The sequence below is a fragment of the Coregonus clupeaformis genome, chromosome 30 (assembly GCF_020615455.1).
Source record: "Coregonus clupeaformis isolate EN_2021a chromosome 30, ASM2061545v1, whole genome shotgun sequence".
Classification (NCBI taxonomy): domain Eukaryota; kingdom Metazoa; phylum Chordata; class Actinopteri; order Salmoniformes; family Salmonidae; genus Coregonus; species Coregonus clupeaformis.
The window spans coordinates 14445463-14464366 of NC_059221.1; the positions used below are offsets into that span (position 1 = coordinate 14445463).

Here is an 18904-nt window from a genome sequence, read left to right on the forward strand (position 1 = left end):
TAAACTGGCCTTTAAAGGAGGTTTCAACTGTAATTTGTGGCTGTTCTGTGTATTTCACTATCAGAAAGAACAGGTGTAGTTGTAGCTGTCATGTTAATTAATGAATTATGCTGTTATGTGTTTATTATCTAATATGAATGCCACAACAAAAGTTCCCTCTGGGAAAAATAAAGTGATTCTATTTTATTCTATTCATTTCTATTCTCTTCTATGCACATTCATACTACTATGTGGCTGAGAGTGAGCTTTTGCACACACACATTGTGCACACTTGAGGGCTAATCAGGGTAGATACACAAGGAGGCAGAGTGTTAAGGGACTGTGTTGCCAAGCAACTTGCAGTTGATTATAAAAACACGTGTGTCATTACATGATAATATGAGCCATCCCAGGACATCAGTGTTTTTTTTATTTTTTATTTCACCTTTATTTAACCAGGTAAACCAGTTGAGAACAGGTTCTCATTTACAACTGCGACCTGGCCAAGATAAAGCAAAGCAGTGCAATAAAAACAACACAGAGTTACATATGGGGTAAAAAAACATAAAGTCAAAAATACAACAGAAAATATATATACAGTGTGTGCAAATGTAGCAAGTTATGGAGGTAAGGCAATAAATAGGCTATAGTGCAGAATAATTACAATAGTATTAACACTGGAATGCTAGATGTGCAAGAGATTATGTGCAAATAGAGATACTGGGGTGCAAAAGAGCAAAATAAATAACAATATAGGGATGAGGTAGTTGGGTGGGCTAATTTCAGATGGGCTGTGTACAGGTGCAGTGATCGGTAAGGTGCTCTGACAACTGATGCTTAAAGTTATTGAGGGAGATAAGAGTCTCCAGCTTCAGAGATTTTTGCAATTCGTTCCAGTCATTGGCAGCAGAGAACTGGAAGGAATGGCGGCCAAAGGAGGTGTTGGCTTTGGGAATGACCAGTGAGATATACCTGCTGGTGTCCTGATAATGACATAAGGTTTGATGGTGATAGTGTAATGCCATGCACCTTTGCCAAAATATCATCAGGTTGGGCCATGGCCAATATAATTATATTAGTCCCAATGTTAGATATGATTAATGATATGTATTTATAATGGATAATGTTTTTGAAGACTATACAAGCTACAAAAAGCCTTTATAAAATACCAATAAAGGTTAAATGTGTGTCCAGACTGTCATACGGAATAGTAACATAAAAAAGTCTTAATGTCCAAAGTCATACATGTTCACTGTCTGGTGGTTTCCAGGTTTAACAAATAGCCTACATGGAAAGAGGAACACAGAAAAGCGCGCTTTTTAACGCACAGTCACATAGAATGCTACACACTACCAGTGGCTGGGAGCTGGGAGAGCGCTAGTCAAATCACAATCCCAGTCAGATTCTGAACTGAATTTCCCTGTCTGACGTCAGCTGACTGCCTGCCTTGGCTACGCTCTTCGCTCCAGACATAGTGCTGCTGCTGTAAAAATGCTGCTCTCTGTGCCGCCGAGGACAGGATTCAACCCATACAACGGCTATACAAGCAGAACTAGTAAAAAGGTAAAGCGATGTATTTGACTCCATCTGAATAATGTGCTATATGTAGGTTATATGCCGGTCTCATTCCTCCTGGATCGTTTGTAGCAGTTAGGTTGCTCGGCTATTAAGCTGCAGTGTCCTTGAAAGTGGACCATATACGATACAAATCAACTATAGGCTATTTTGTCGATTTAAAATAGCTTTTAACTCCTTTCTATCCTCCAAATAAGATTGTGAATAGATAATAGAATAGAATACCGGTATAATGCATGCATTTATTTTAGGCTATGCGTCGGGGTGAACGTTAGCGCTCTTCCTCGCTCTATTCATTGGCACAGAGAAAGTCAATGCACGGATTAAACTTGCGCGGCGAATAGCCTTGATCATTTTGCGCTAGTTCTCGGGTTTAATACCAATGGCTAATTGTAAACTCAACGACCAATTGAGAGTAAGGTCTCTCTTTGAATAGACCAGTAACCTAAGTTAACCAAATAAGTTTATTTAGCGTAAAGGTTTGCACAACCCCTTGAAATCCAACCTGGTCTCAGAGCATTTCGTATAATTCTGTATGTAAATTCGAGACACTCCAATTAGTATGATATGTTAGGTTTGTATGATATGTATTAATTTGTGGATGTCCATCACTCATTTCATATGCTATGTTACGAATTTGCAAAAGGTATGATTTGTTACGAATTCTAGCTAGGTGGCTAGGTGGCAAACGTTTGCTAGCTGGCTAACTTTAGCTAGGCTAGGGTTTAGGTGTTAGGATTGTTTAGGAGTTATGTTAAAGCGATAAGGATTTACATTTACTATGTTACGTCTAGTCTATGAGACCAGGCTGTGAAATCCAATATGATCTGATGGCTGGAAACATTGGCCAATATAATACAGTGATTTATAGATATGGAAATATGAATACTGTAGCCTATTGAAATAGTTCAATTCAATATGCTTATTGATTATTATTTAACAATTTGTAACAACTGAACAGTTTGTAATGATAATTGATATTGATTGGCAGTTGATAAGATTTTTTTATTTTTTTATTAACCATTTAAAGATGTACTCTGATGATTTGCTATATAACATCCAGAGAACAGAAAAAATATAATTTACATTTTACACATTTAGCAGACACTCTTATCCAGAGCGACTTACAGTTAGTGAGTGCATACATTTTCATACTGTCCCCCCGTGGGAAACGAACCCACAACCCTGGCGTTGCAAGCGCCATGCTCTACCAACTGAACTACAGGGGACTATGAAGTTGAATATGGAGTGTTGGATTGGGTGAGATATTAAGGGAATTGAAATTAAGAAACTATAAAGCACATATTTTTTCACAGGTAGCATAATTGTAAAATAAAACATTATAATTCACTTTTTTTGTGATCCTAGTTTTGATCCTGATGCTTTCACATTATGGATGGGAAAAATTGCATGTTTCTTCTGTCAATAGCATATTTTATTATTCTACATTGTGAATCTTGGTGTTAACTTGGTGCAACATTGCTGACATAGGCCATGGTAGTGTTTAACTTTCCTGAAACATAACACTAGTTCCCACCTCCCAGGGCTGTGTTATTCCTTTCCCTGCGTCATGGTTAGCAGGAATTCAGATTGCTCAGATTCATGGAATTCTGTTTGCATCCCAAATGGCACCCTATTCCCTATACAGTGCACTACTCTGGCTTCAAACAAGGTGCTCATGTCAGGATAGAAGGGGTGTCTGCTACTCCGCTTTTGCAAACTCATGCCTTTTTTTTTGCTCATTGTGAGAGCTCAAAAGTCACTCTGAGGGAAAACATGTAAACCCAAGGTCAAGTGGCAAACTCTGCTCTGTGTATTTTTTATACAAGGGAAAAAGGGTGGAGGAAAGAGAGGGATTAAGATTTTTTTTCACTTTCTTTTCTTTCTTTCTTTCTTTCTTTCTTTCTTTCTTTCTTTCTTTCTTTCTTTCTTTCTTTCTTTCTTTCTTTCTTTCTTTCTTTCTTTCTTTCTTTCTTTCTTTCTTTCTTTCTTTCTTTCTTTCTTTCTCCTGCTTTTGATTACCCACCTCTCCTCCTCTCTTCCCTCCTCCCCCATTTTCTTATTTTTTCCCTCTCACATACCTTGATTTCTTTGGCTGTGAGTGGTTCAGATCCCATGGACAAGGGAGCCACCAGATCTTTCCTCTGTATAGAGTGAAGCGAACCCCTTTTCTCAAACCCTATGTGTTTTTCTCTTTCTTCAGATTGCTCTTTCTTCATTTTCTCTTTCTTTAATGTATTTTCTGCGTATCTAAAACAAAAAGAGTTTGCAGGTTTAGGTTTTTTGTGCCTTTGAGTGTAGAATTGGATTGACTCAGAGAGAGGAGGAGAAGGATGAAGCCCCACCTGCTGTCTCTATATTGTTGAAGAGTTGGTGAGGTTGCAGGTTGAAGTAGAAGCATCAGAAGAGTGCCATCGCTGTTTTTTCACCCCAAAACCTTTTCTGCACACTGTGGCAGAATCCAGTACCAGGCAGCAAAAACAGAGAGCTTGTTTTTTCATAAACATGATCTTTTCTACCATGCCTCTGAAAATCTCTTGTGCCAAGCAGGTAGGCCTTTGCTTTTTCAGACAGATTTTTCTTCTTCTGTATTTTAAGATAAAACATGTATTTATTTTCACAGAAATAGATTGTCATGCAATGTGTGATGTGTTTGTGCCGAATGTGCAATGTTGACAGATTTTGAAAATGTGTTTATTGAGAACTGAATATGAATAGAACTGGGATCATATCAGTAAAATATCAAGGTTTTCTCCTTGGATCTTCTTCTCCAAAGCTTTCCTTGCTTCCCTGTGACGCTTTGAGAAGGAGGTAAGGAGTGTGGATGTGAGGAATCGAAGAACATACTTTTGAGATTCACCCCAGCTGTGGCCTGAGGTGTGTGAGCAAAAATCCATCACGTGCTGTGTACAGCAACATACTGTACATTGTGGAAACAGACACCCAATAACCTCCAGGGCTAATACGTACAGTGCTATAGTTCAATGAGAGAAGAAGGAACAGCTCAGAGCAATCACCCACACTTAAAATGTCTCTTAAATATGTCCTATTATGTACTGGTAAAGAATGGAAAGACTGCACTTGGGATATTATATTGTATAAAGCCTTATTGCAATACATTCTAAAGGCTCTAAGTGCTTCTAACAAGATATAGAGCATTGTACATTTAGGTAATAAAGTGTTAACCAGGGGATTTTAAAAGTAGGGTTTTCCTAGCCTGGTGCTGGATCCTGTCTGCTTGTGCTATTAGCCAACTCCTCTCTGTGTTCGATCATTGGTATGCCAAAGATGTATGGCTTGCCAGCACATACAAACAGTATGGGACAAGACTAGGATTTTCCCACTACTCAGTCAGTCACATTTAAAGAAAAGCTCCACCCAAAAACTATATTTTGGTATTTGTTTCATTAGTCCATTGTTGATATAGTCCCAAAATATTTTGCATGTCAGCAATCAAGTTTTCAAGATATATAACTTTCAAAACATATTTCTGTATTTTGAAAGTTACAAATGTTGAAAACTTGATTGCTGACATGCAAAAGATTTTGGGACTATATTAACAATGGACTAATGAAACAAATACCAAAACATAGTTATTGGGTGGAGTTTTCCTTTAAGCCTTCATTGTCTTGAGAGACACATTCTTTAGTCTGTGTTCCGGTACTAATGAGGCATTTAGGAATGTGGAGAACGTGAAAACGGCTGTAGAAAAGAAACACCCTCTGTCTTACCCCCCATTCTGAGGGTAACTAACTAACACAAACATTTGTTTATGGCGTGGGAATGTAAAGAAATAATTTAACTCCACATTCTAATGCTGCTGCTGCTGCTGCTGTGGTAATGACACAAGATTTGTGATTTATAAGCATGTTCAGAAACAAATGAAAGATGAACTACACACACTGACTGCACACATTATTTGTTCTTTATCTAACCAGGTGAGTCCCATTGAGATATGAATCTCTTTTTCATGGGAGCCCTTCTGTACTGTTTGGCAGAACAGAACACCTGGAGCTGGCAGGCAGGCCGCAGGCAGACAGGCAAGCAGGCAGCAGGCAGCAGCCAGACAGACAGACAGACAGACAGGCAGGCAGGCAGGCAGGCAGGCAGGCCGCAGGCAGACAGGTAGGCCGCAGGCAGACAGGCAGGCAGGCAGGCAGGCAGACAGACAGGCAGGCCGCAGGCAGGCAGACAGACAGGCAGGCAGATGGGAGCCTGGTGGGTATGGATCCATCTGATTCGCTGGTTCTCTGCCATCTTCCTTGTCTTAGAACAAGCAGAGCAGAGCAGCCTTAATGAGACAGTACCTTCTGACTGGAGAGCACATGAGAGGGATTAGTGCCTTCCTCTAGCAAGCTCCCCAATTAGCTCCCCCAGGCCCCATCCATCCATCCCCATCCATCCATCCCCATCCATCCATCACATATATCCAGACAGGTCTCATCCAGCAGCATACAGCTCTATTTAGCACCAGAGCCAGGCTCCATCCTCTATCAAACAGCACATCAATCCTTTAGCCAGGCCCAGGCCACATCTATCCCGCCCCATCATCCATCCAACACACAGATCCAGACAGGCCTCATCTAGGCCTAGGCCCCATCCAGCATACAGATTTTATCTACCACCAGGCTTAATACAACTCCATTCAGTATCATACAGATTCTATAGCCATACCCTGACCCAGCACCATCCATTCACCAGCCACATACAGATACTATCTACCCAGTACCCAGGCAGGTGCATCCCTCCTGATAGGGTCTCCATGCAGGCTGGTAGGCTGGGAGTGAAGGCAAGAGCAAGCCACAGGAAGAGGTTGTGATTGTGGGAAAACAAACAGTGTGCTGCCATGCTACTGATGCTGAAAAGAGGCAGATTAGAGGTGTAGAATGGCTATGGTGAATGAATGGGCTCTGTGAGAGTAACAACCGTGATTAATGAAGGGGTGGTAAAACTCTTCTGGTTTATGGAGGGGTTCAAGGCTGGGTGCTGCTGGATCTTGTGATGGCCATGTTGAATACAAAACTGTGGAAACACAGACAGAAAGGTACAGCAGGAGAGCAATGGTTTGGGAAGGATGTAAATTGTTAGAGAGAGAGGAGGAGGAGGAGGAGGAGGGGAAAGAGGAAGAAGAGCAACTGTTTCATTAGAGCGGGTTACCAATGGTCCAGGTAGTTGGACACCACTAGGTTAGTACTGCAGCAGAGTGGAGCAGGGGGTTATTAACAGAGTGGGAGGTGACTACTGGGGGCTGGAATCAAGCTCATTCGGCTACTGAGGTCCATCCAATTTCCCCTCCAAAGCGGGGTTAGCTCAGTATTGATATAAATTGAGTTGTGTCTATTGCAGCCCTGCAGAGTGCCGACTCAACTAAAATGTGATTCATGTGAAGAGTTCTCCGTCTAGAAGTGTATCCATGGTCTGGTGATTATAGGTCATGATGGTAATGTTTTATGTTATGATTGCCCCCATTACAGACCATGGTAGCCTTACACTGAAAGCCTATCTAGCAGACAGTTAAGTACACTGAAGTCCTATCTAGCAGACAGTTAAGTACACTGAAATCCTATCTAGCAGACAGTTAAGTACACTGAAATCCTATCTAGGAGGCAGTGTAGTGAAATAACCAAATTGATATTGATTTCTCAGCCCTGGCCCCGGATCATTGGGTGCTATATTGACATGTTGCCCTTTGCTTAACCATCCACTGTAACTGGTGATCCTGCTAATTGTTTTCTTAATAGATTTTTGTAGATTAGGTTACACTCTAGTTAAGTATAAGTAGGTGGATCATGAACAGCCTGGAGAGTTGACTGATAACAGCCCAGATGTGATCTAATGGACGTGCCTTTTCAGGATTGTGGACTGTAGAGGATTGTAGCATTTTACTGTGACAGATTGGGGTTCAAATCTGGGTTTCCTGCCCATTTTAGCCTGCTGAGCCAAAGCCTATAGGCATAACGTCTCAAGCAAGGTTAGCCTACTCATCACACAAATTGGTTTTATCAAACCACCTCCGTTACATCATCACCAGATGTCTAATCTCACCCAGAATCAAATCTTGTGTACATGCTAGCCAGCTACTACCCAATGTAATCATATCTTGTTGCTGATGTCATATCCCGTCTCTGTCTCGCCCCAGCCGACATATGTGTCCTCCAGCCACCAGATGTCTCTAACCAGCCCGAACCCCACCACCACCAGCAGCAGCAGTAACGGCAGCCTCAGTGCAGAGCAGCTGAGCAAAACTAACCTCTACATCCGCGGCCTCCACCCGGGAACCACAGACCAGGACCTTGTCAAACTGTGTCAGCCGTGAGTAGCTCATCAACAAATCACTCCTCTACCACACAACACCTCACAGTGAATCTATGGCTCTGTGTAAAATAAATGAACTGAGGTGGAAGAGAATATTGATTGAGGAAATTGTGTTAATGGGGATAGAGAGGGCCTGAAATAATGCTTTAGCTGAAAAGGCAAGAAGTGGGTGCACATTTCACAAGTATGTCACCAGTCAGTGGCCTGTGGAAAGATCAACAGGAGCTTGGGTTGTAACCTCAGACCTTTCAGGCTGGCACAACTGAGGGCAGACTTACCAACAGCTAGCTTACTAAGCACGTTTTGTCTCTCTCCCTGGTGCTTCCTCTCTGTATGATGGTCTTGCCATCACCAGAGAATGAGCTCACTCAGCTTCCAGTGGTCCGAGTGGTTGGTATCTCTGCATATAAAAAAATAAAATATGATTGCAGTCATATACAGCATTTCCAATATGCATTATACAGACAGCAGTGATAACCAGAACTGCCATGCCAGAGCCACTTGGTCTGTGTCTGTTAGATCTTCAATGAAACACCACATGAAAAAGCCAGTTGGGTGAAGATGAATGAGTTTGCTGCTCTTAATTGAATACTGGAGCTTGATGAGAAACAAAACAGTAGAAAGAGTGAGACATAAAGAGAGGGGAGAGGGAAGGAAGGAGAGAGATGAGGGGGAGGGAGAGGGAAGGAGAGATAAACAGGGGGAGAAAGTGAATGAAGGAGAGAGAGGGTGGGAAGTAGAGAGGGAGAGAAAAGGAATCAGAGGAAGAGAAACCGAGAGGGGGGGGAAGGAGAGAAGGAGAAGGAGTGAGGTCTGCTATTTTCCAGCTGTCTGGAAGATATGGCTCACATGAGGCTGCCCAACCCCACAGGAAACCCTGAGCCCAGGGAAAAGGGAAATACAAACAAGGCCAGTGGCATGAAGAGGGGGATGGAGAGAGAGAGCGGGAGGGAGAGGGGGATGGAGGGAGAGAGGGGGATAGAGGGAGAGAGAGGGCGGGGTTGAAGAGAGAGGGGGAATTAGGCGTAGGAATGTAGGGAGTTAAGGTTTTCTGTGTGAGGTGGTATGTGGGTAGTTCTGCTTTTACAGAGTAGATAAAATCACTGCATGAAATTTGCTTTTGAGTAGAGGAGGGCATTAAACAAGGTGTATGGTTTTCTATACCATTACTGAGATGAAAATATGCTATGTTAAAAAGAGACAATAAAATAAGAATGGATGGTGCTAAGCAAGGTCTACTCTACTGTATATACACTGAGTGTACAAAACATTAGGAACTTTCCATGACATAGACTGACCAGGTGAATCCAGGTGAAAGCTATGATCCCTTATTGATGTCACTTGTTAAATCCACTTCAATCAGTGTAGATGAAGGGGAGGAGACATGTTAAAGAAGGATTTTTAAGCCTTGAGACAATTGAGACATCGATTGTGTATTTGTGTCATTCAGAGGGTGAATGGCAAGACAAAATATTTATGTGCATTTGAACAAGGTATGGTAGTAGGTGCCAGGCGCACCGGTTTGTGTCAAGAACTGCAACGCTGCTGGGTTTTTCACGCTCAACAGTTTCCTGTGTGTATCAAGAATGGTCCACCACCCAAAGGACATTCAGCCAATTTGACACAACTGTGGGAAGCATTGGAGTCAACATGGGTAGCATCCCTGTGGAACGCTTTCGACACCTTGTAGAGTCCATGTCCCGATGAATTGACGCTGTTCTGAGGGCAAAAGGGGTGCAACTCAAGATTAGGAAGGTGTTCCTAATGTTTTGTACAATCAGTGTATGTAACTATAGAGAGCTTGGCGATACGGGGAAGAACATGAATAAAGTCATGAAATTAATGACGAAGTGAAAACTACAGGAAACATGAAGCCTGACATAACTAACTGCCAGTTGCTCCATGTGAGGCGAGGAGCTCTGAGCACCTGGGTTCAAATAGTATGTTAAATCCTTCAAATACTATCTGATTAGGCTTGCCTGGTGCAATGGAATCAATGGACGAGTTTCATAAGTGCAAACCTTGCCCATCTGGAACACAATTGACATGCGCAATCAAACGCTCAGGTCTGGGGGGAATGGATGGGAGGTTGTTCTGCCTCCTAGCCCCAGCAGCGCAGCCTCTTTGAGTGGCTGGCTCTGGCCTGGCTTTAGCTGACTATGGGTGCTGTGCTAGACACTGTACTATCTGCTCTCTGCTCTCTCACACATGGCTGAGTCTCCTTCCCCTCCAACCTCCCTCTCTCCACATTATATAGCCACAGAGTCAGACCTACAAGCTGAATGCACTAGTAGATGGGCATCTCTTCATTGCACAATTAAGGAGGCCAGCAAAAACTGTACTGTACACAGCTAGTACCCAGGAGGAGAGAGAGAGAGCTTGTAGCAATCTTTCCCTCATGCAGTATTCTATGGGGATATTCACAGCTCAACTAAGGAGGCCTGCAAAGACGATATAATGCCCAGAGCAGAGAGCTAGTAGCAACCAGTTTCCCCCATGCAGTTGAATTATTATAGGAGTGCTTTTCATTTGCACACAGAGCAATACTACCCATACATAATGTATTGTTGATGTCACTAGAAAATAATGGATATGTTATGCCAAAGCATAATGTATTTGATGGCATCCTGCATAGATCATCAAACGTAATATGAAATAGTAATGTTACATTAGAGGTCAAATGCATATAGCACAAGTTTGCTTTAAAGCACATTTACAGTATGGTGGAGAATGTACTTTAGCTAATTCAATCTCTAAAGTTGTTTGGAATTGGAGACACCAGTGTAATATATGCAGAATAGCTTATTTTCCTGTTAGATTTTAGTAGCCTATTTTTGGAATATACCAAATACCTGTATATGCCAGTTGGAGGAACATGTGTATAGAAAGAACAGGGGCTACCTGTCCTGTCTGTATCTGTTAGTGCAGTACAGTGCAGGTTGAGAAACAATGAGAGGATTTTCAAAACACCCGTCTCCTTAACAAGTGTGTGATGTTCACATGCTGTAGTAAAAAAGTTAAATCTGTGCTAAAAGAGAAGGGCAAGGGCAGCCCTTACTCCTTTGGTTAGTGTGTGCCTAAACCCTGCTGTAAAGCTGGGGTAGCTATGCTAGGTAGATAGAGGGGCAGTAGGACCCAGAGATGAGGCTCTGTTCTGGGTGTTGTGTTAGCTAGCAGAGTGAGAGAGAGAGTGTTGCGGTGGATCCCAACCAGCCAGCCAGCCAGCCAGCCAGCCAGCCAGCCAGCCAGGTTTGCTTGTACAGCACATAACAGCACAGCCAAGGCAAGGAGAGTGAGATCAGGTTACAGAACATGCACATGCCGAGAGAGATGCAGGGAGTTGATATCCTGCTTCTGCAGTGTTGGTGCAGAAACAAGGGAGATCGTAAAGCTAGGTCTACAGTACAAATAATTACTATACAGCAATGTACATGCCCAATGTGTTCCTCCTGGAACAAAGATAATTAAGTCAAGGCTTCTACATATACAGTGAGCTATAAAGTATTGGGACAGTGACACATTTTGTGTGGTTTAGGCTCTGTACTCCAGCACTTTGGATTTGAAACGATACAATGACGATGAGGTTAATAAAGTGCAGACTGTCAGCTTTAATTTGAGGGTATTTCCATAGCGGGTGAACCGTTTAGAAATTACAGCACTTTTTGTACATAGGGGACCAAAAGTATTGGGACAAATTCACATGTGTATTAAAGTAGTCCAAAGTTTAGTATTTGGTCCCATATTCCTAGCATGCAATGATTAGATCAAGCTTGTGATTTTACAAACTTGTTGAATGCATTTGCTGTTTGTTTTGGTTGTGTTTCAGATTATTTGGTGCCCAATAGAAATGAATGGTAAATAATGTAATTGTATCATTCTAAATCCAAAGTGCTGGAGTACAGAGCCAAAACCACACAATAAATGTCACTGTCCCAATACTTTTGGAGATCACTATATTTCCAACCACAACAAAACAATGATCAATAATGCATTGGGTCATTTATTATAAGCTAGCTCTACAATATGCATTAATAGACAGCATGTACAGGCCCTATATGTTCCTCCTGGAAAGAACATGATTAAGTCAGATGAGTAAAATGAGTAAGACAGCAATGTATGGTTGCTAGGAAACAGAGGGAAAGCGTATTGGTTTAGTTATATTTAGTACTACACTATCACGTTTCAGGAGAAGACCCAGATGCAGACAGTGTCGAAGTAACAAAAGTTTATTACAAAAACAGGGGGCAGGCAAACGACAGGCCAAGGGCAGGCAGAGGTCAGTAATCCAGATCAGAGTCCAAAAGGTACAGAACGGCTGGCAGGCTCAGGGTCAGGGCAGGCAGAATTGTCAAAACTAGAAAACAGGAACTTGAAAAAGACAGGAGCAAGGGGAAAAACGCTGGTAGGCTTGACAAAACAAAACGAACTGGCAACAGAAAAACAGAGAACACAGGTATAAATACACTAGGGATAATGGGGAAGATGGGCGACATCTGGAGGGGGGTGGAGACAATCACAAAGACAGGTGAAATAGATCAGGGTGTGACGTACACAGTGTGTAATGTAGTATTGCTTATCTACACTACACCAACACTCCATTTCACAGTGTGCTCCGCCTTGATGACAGGGTTATGATGAGCCTCATATACATTGATGGAGTGATGTTGGATTGAGTAGGATGTGGGAATCCTTTTGGGAATCACTCCACCCGTTCTACTCCATACCACATTCCACTTCTCAAAACGTATTTCCACAGATCAATTAGTTCAATTCACATACCGTAATCACTTTGAACTAGATTAGACCCCTAAAGCCTTTATAATACCTCAACCCTGTCAGCTAAGATGATATGATGATAGTAATGAAAAAATGGTCTGTACACAGTAGAAGCATTGTTTGGTCCCCAGAAACCCTGACCATCCATCCACCTTTGTGTTTTCCAGGTATGGGAAAATTGTGTCCACTAAAGCCATCCTGGACAAGACCACCAACAAATGCAAAGGTGAGGAGAGGTGTTTTGTAAAAAAAAACATACACCCGCACAAACAAACACATGGACACACACACAAACACAGACGCACACAAACACAAACGCATGGACACACACACAAACACAAACACAAACACACACACAAACACACCACACCTACACGCAGATGTATGTCACACACAGCTCAAACATTACGTGCAAACATCCCAGAGAGCCTCTGTCTGTTTATTCTCAGCAGGTGTTTCGTGATGTTACCCATAACGCCATTGTAGGCAGCTTAGCGTTGGTTACATACAGTAACTCCACCGTTGGTTACATACAGTAACTCCACCGTTGGTTACATACAGTAACTCCACCGTTGGTTACATACAGTAACTCCACATCTGGCCACAGTAGAGGGATAGACTATTCTCCTAAACCTGTCTCCACAACAGAGGTTCTGTTCTGTAGCATTATCCTAAACCTGACCACAGTGCAGTAGTGGAGAGAATCTGTTCTGTCATATTATCCTTAACCTGTCTGCTATTTCAGCCCCATTCAACGCTTACCTGCACAGGACCTGCATGATTTGAGGTGTCATGCCCATAGGTAGATACTGTATCTATCTCTATGCTCATGCTTAGGGACAGGTGTTTTTCATTATCATGTTCCTGGCAAGGAATAACTCTGGTCCCTAGTTATAGTCTATAGTTTTACGTTTTTCCTGGTCAGGTCATATAGTCCTAGTCAGAAAAATCCCTGCCCTAGGCCTGTTGCCATAGTATGTACTTCTCAGTGTCACAACTCAAAGTAAGTATGTCTGTCTTTGTCCCTGCAGGCTATGGCTTTGTTGACTTTGACAGTCCGTCTGCGGCACAGAAAGCAGTGACAGCACTGAAAGCTGGTGGAGTCCAGGCTCAGATGGCTAAGGTAAGATGTCTTCTCTCTCTCTCTCTCTCTCTCTCTCTCTCTCTCTCTCTCTCTCTCTCTCCGTTTCTACATCGCTCCCCCTTTCTGAGTGCAGAGCTCTCCTTGTTGTGGTTGTTCTTTTGTCTTTGTGTGGTGGCCCTTGAGAGAGTAGTTTAAGCCCATTGGTTTGTGTACAGTGGGGAAAAAAAGTATTTAGTCAGCCACCAATTGTGCAAGTTCTCCCACTTAAAAAGATGAGAGAGGCCTGTAATTTTCATCATAGGTACACGTCAACTATGACAGACAAAATGAGGAAAAAAAATCCAGAAAATCACATTGTATGATTTTTAATGAATTTATTTGCAAATTATGGTGGAAAATAAGTATTTGGTCAATAACAAAAGTTTCTCAATACTTTGTTATATACCCTTTGTTGGCAATGACACAGGTCAAACGTTTTCTGTAAGTCTTCACAAGGTTTTCACACACTGTTGCTGGTATTTTGGCCCATTCGTCCATGCAGACCTCCTCTAGAGCAGTGATGTTTTGGGGCTGTCGCTGGGCAACACGGACTTTCAACTCCCTCCAAAGATTTTCTATGGGGTTGAGATCTGGAGACTGGCTAGGCCATTCCAGGACCTTGAAATGCTTCTTACGAAGCCACTCCTTCGTTGTTCCGGGCGGTGTGTTTGGGATCATTGTCATACTGAAAGACCCAGACACGTTTCATCTTCAATGCCCTTGCTGATGGAAGGAGGTTTTCACTCAAAATCTCACCATACATGGCCCCATTCATTCTTTCCTTTACACGAATCAGTCGTCCTGGTCCCTTTGCAGAAAAACAGCCCCAAAGCATGATGTTTCCACCCCCATGCTTCACAGTAGGTATGGTGTTCTTTGGATGCAACTCAGCATTCTTTGTCCTCCAAACACGACCGAGTTGAGTTTTTACCAAAAAGTTCTATTTTGGTTTCATCTGACCATATGACATTCTCCCAATCCTCTTCTGGATCATCCAAATGCACTCTAGCACGGGCCTGGACATGTACTGGCTTAAGCAGGGGGGACACGTCTGGCACTGCAGGATTTAAGTCCCTGGCGGCGTAGTGTGTTACTGATGGTAGGCTTTGTTACTTTGGTCCCAGCTCTCTGCAGGTCATTCACTAGGTCCCCCCGTGTGGTTCTGGGATTTTGCTCACCGTTCTTGTGATCATTTTGACCCCACGGGGTGAGATCTTGCGTGGAGCCCCAGATCGAGGGAGATTATCAGTGGTCTTGTATGCCTTCCATTTCCTAATAATTGCTCCCACAGTTGATTTCTTCAAACCAAGCTGCTTACCTATTGCAGATTCAGTCTTCCCAGCCTGGTGCAGGTCTACAATTTTGTTTCTGGTGTCCTTTGACAGCTCTTTGGTCTTGGCCATAGTGGAGTTTGGAGTGTGACTGTTTGAGCTTGTGGGCAGGTGTCTTTTATACTGATAACAAGTTCAAACAGGTGCCATTAATACAGGTAACGAGTGGAGGACAGAGGAGCCTCTTAAAGAAGAAGTTACAGGTCTGTGAGAGCCAGAAATCTTGCTTGTTTGTAGGTGACCAAATACTTATTTTCCACCATAATTTGCAAATAAATTCATTAAAAATCCTACAATGTGATTTTCTGGAATTTTTTTCCTCAATTTGTCTGTCATAGTTGACGTGTACCTATGATGAAAATTACAGGCCTCTCTCATCTTTTTAAGTGGGAGAACTTGCACAATTGGTGGCTGACTAAATACTTTTTTTCCCCACTGTATGTGTGCCTGCGCTTGCATGTGTGTGTGTGTCTTACAGAGGTGCTCAGGGAGTGTGTCCCAGGCAGGCAGCTCCTGCTCCCTCAGCACCCTGTACAAAGGGCTAGCCTGTTCTCCCTGGTGGAGTGAGGCAGGAGGCTGAGTCACTGTCTGAGCAGCTCTCTCCCCAGCCTCCCCAGCCCAGTAACAGTATCCAGTGCCCAGCCACAAACCTTGTCTCACCGGCTGGCCTCTTGGCACACTCTCAAACCACACATTTGGCAACCACACACACAGACTGCTTCAACCTCAGCCCTGCACCATCTCTGACACACACTAAACTTACACTTGGCAAATACACACACACACACACATACACACAAGCACACACTGCTTCAACCTGAGCCTGCACCATCACTGACATACGCTAAACTTTTACACTTGGCAACTACACACACACACACACACACACACACACACACAGCCCAAGATTAACACACGCAGCCCACAGGATCAGAACAGAGCAGATTACATTTCACCAGAATGACTCACAATGAGTCAGAAATGTGTCTGGGTACGTATCAGACAGAAATATGGGTTGTTCAGTATGTGAGAACACTTGTGAATGTCAGTGATCCAGCACAAGGGGAGATCAGCTTCTCAGCTAACAATTCTAGGGAGCGAGAGCGTTTTTGTAATGTTACCCATAATATTCCCTTAATGTTTGAGTGTCCATTTCTCCGTTAGTTAGGGGAACATTCTATCAATGTTAGCAAAAAACATTCTGAGAACCTTTTTAGAATATTTTGGTGTAAAAGTTAAGGGGAATATTCCCATAATGTCAGGATAACTTATCTAGAACGTGGTTACAATGTTCTCAGAATATACAACATTAATGTTCTATACATGTTTTATGGGACGTTGCTATAATATTAATTTGTCCAGTTGTCTGAGGGTTCGAAAAATATTCCCATCAACGTCCCTCCAAACATACACAGGACAGGGTTGCCATGTTCTCAGAATAGAAGATATGAATGTTCTAGACACATTTCATGAGAACGTTGCATGAACATTCTGGTTTCCAGTTTTCAGGCCTTGTTACTGTTTCCAAGCCTATGGGTTTGTAGCATCAACCGCGCAGCACACACACACACTTACACACACCAACTGATTAATGGCCTGCTGAACTTTTCTTTTTTCTCTTGCTTTGTTTGTTCTTTTCCATATTATGTCGATCTTTGAGAAGCTACCCAGGAAAGGGCTGAAAATAGCCCATATCAAAAGATGTAGCCTTAGAGATAAGGTTCATTAAATCAATAACTTGCTAACATCAGATAACATTCATATATTAGCCATTTCTGAGACTCACTTAGATAATTCCTTTGATGATACAGAAGTAGCAATACAAGGATATACCATCTAAGAGACAGGAATGATTATGGGGAGGTGTTGCTATATATATTCAGAGCCATATCCCTGTAATGCTTAGAGAAGATCTCATGTCAAGTGTTATTGAAGTGCTGTGGTTGCAGGTTCACCTGCCTCATCTAAAGCCTATTCTTTTGGGGTGTTGCTATAGGCCACCAAGTGCTAACAGTCAGTATCTAAATAATGTGGGTAAAATGCTTGATTGTGTATGTGATGTAAACAGAGAACTGAATATTGACTGGTTTTCATCAAGCTGTCCGCTCAAAAGGAAGCTTCTCACTGTAACCAGTGCCTGTAATCTGATTCAGGTTATTCATCAATCTACCAGGGTGTTTACAAACACTACAGGAACAAGATCATCCACATGTATTGATCACATTTTTACTAATATTTTACTGTAGAACTTTGTTCTAAAGCTGTATCCGTACCCAGTGGATGCAGTGATCACAATATAGTGGCTATATCCAGGAAAGTTCTAAAATAGTGTATAAGAGATCATACAAAATATTTTGCTGAGACTTACAGTGGGGAAAAAAAGTATTTAGTCAGCCACCAATTGTGCAGGTTCTCCCACTTAAAAAGATGAGAGAGGCCTGTAATTTTCATCATAGGTACACGTCAACTATGACAGACAAAATGAGAAAGAAAAATCCAGAAAATCACATTGTAGGATTTTTAATGAATTTATTTGCAAATCATGGTGGAAAATAAGTATTTGGTCAATAGCAAAAGTTTCTCAATACTTTGTTATATACCCTTTGTTGGCAATGACACAGGTCAAACGTTTTCTGTAAGTCTTCACAAGGTTTTCACACACTGTTGCTGGTATTTTGACCCATTCCTCCATGCAGATCTCCTCTAGAGCAGTGATGTTTTGGGGCTGTCGCTGGGCAACACGGACTTTCAACTCCCTCCAAAGATTTTCTATGGGGTTGAGATCTGGAGACTGGCTAGGCCACTCCAGGACCTTGAAATGCTTCTTACGAAGCCACTCCTTCGTTGCCCGGGCGGTGTGTTTGGGATCATTGTCATGCTGAAAGACCCAGCCACGTTTCATCTTGGAGTGAAGTTTGGAGTTTGGAGTGTGACTGTTTGAGGTTGTGGACAGGTGTATTTTATACTGATAACAAGTTCAAACAGGTGCCATTAATACAGGTAACGAGTGGAGGACCGAGGAGCCTCTTAAAGAAGAAGTTACAGGTCTGTGAGAGCCAGAAATCTTGCTTGTTTGTAGGTGACCAAATACTTATTTTCCACCATAATTTGCAAATAAATTCATAAAAAATCCTACAATGTGATTTTCTGGATTTTTTTCTTCTCAATTTGTCTGTCATAGTTGACGTGTACCTATGATGAAAATTACAGGCCTCTCTCATCTTTTTAAGTGGGAGAACTTGCACAATTGGTGGCTGACTAAATACTTTTTTTCCCCACTGTATGTGGATAATGAAAAAAATATTTGTTGGTCTGATGTGATTAATAAGGAGCATCCAGACGCTGCACTTGATGAATTAATGAAATTGCTTCTTCCAATTATTGATAAACATGCACCTGTTAGGAAACTGCCTGTTAGAACGGTTAAGGCTCCATGGATTGATGAGGAATTGATTAACTGTATGGTTGAAAGAGATGGAGCAAAAGGAGTGGCTAATAAGTCTGCTGCACATCTGACTGGCTGACTTACTGCAAAAAGAAGAAGAAACTGTATTATGAAGCCAAGATCAATGATATAAAAAATGATGGGAATTTTTTTTTTAGAGTACTTTAAATGAATTATGTCCAGAAAGACTAATTCAACTCCATCTTCATCGAATCAGATGGTGTTGCCAATTATTTTAATGATTACTTTATTGGCAAGGTATCTGTCATATCTTTAATCTGAGTCTAGAGGAAGGTGTTTGTCCTCAGGCCTGGAGGGCAAACAGTGGTAAAGTGGCATTTACAGGTTCTAACAGCAGAC

The 18904-nt window shown here is 42.2% G+C and overlaps 1 protein-coding gene across 1 annotated transcript in view; it reads left to right on the plus strand.

Moving 5' to 3' along the window:
* The first annotated feature begins 1405 nt into the window (after positions 1-1405).
* The window catches only part of LOC121545845 (RNA-binding motif, single-stranded-interacting protein 2-like), a 35307-nt gene continuing 17808 nt past the window's right edge, over positions 1406-18904 (plus strand). Inside the window, exons 1-4 of the mRNA XM_041856712.2 lie at positions 1406-1542; positions 7694-7866; positions 12813-12871; positions 13677-13768. Coding sequence (XP_041712646.1) covers positions 1471-1542; positions 7694-7866; positions 12813-12871; positions 13677-13768 — 396 coding nt within the window. The 5' untranslated portion in view covers positions 1406-1470. The remainder of the gene's footprint in view (positions 1543-7693; positions 7867-12812; positions 12872-13676; positions 13769-18904) is intronic.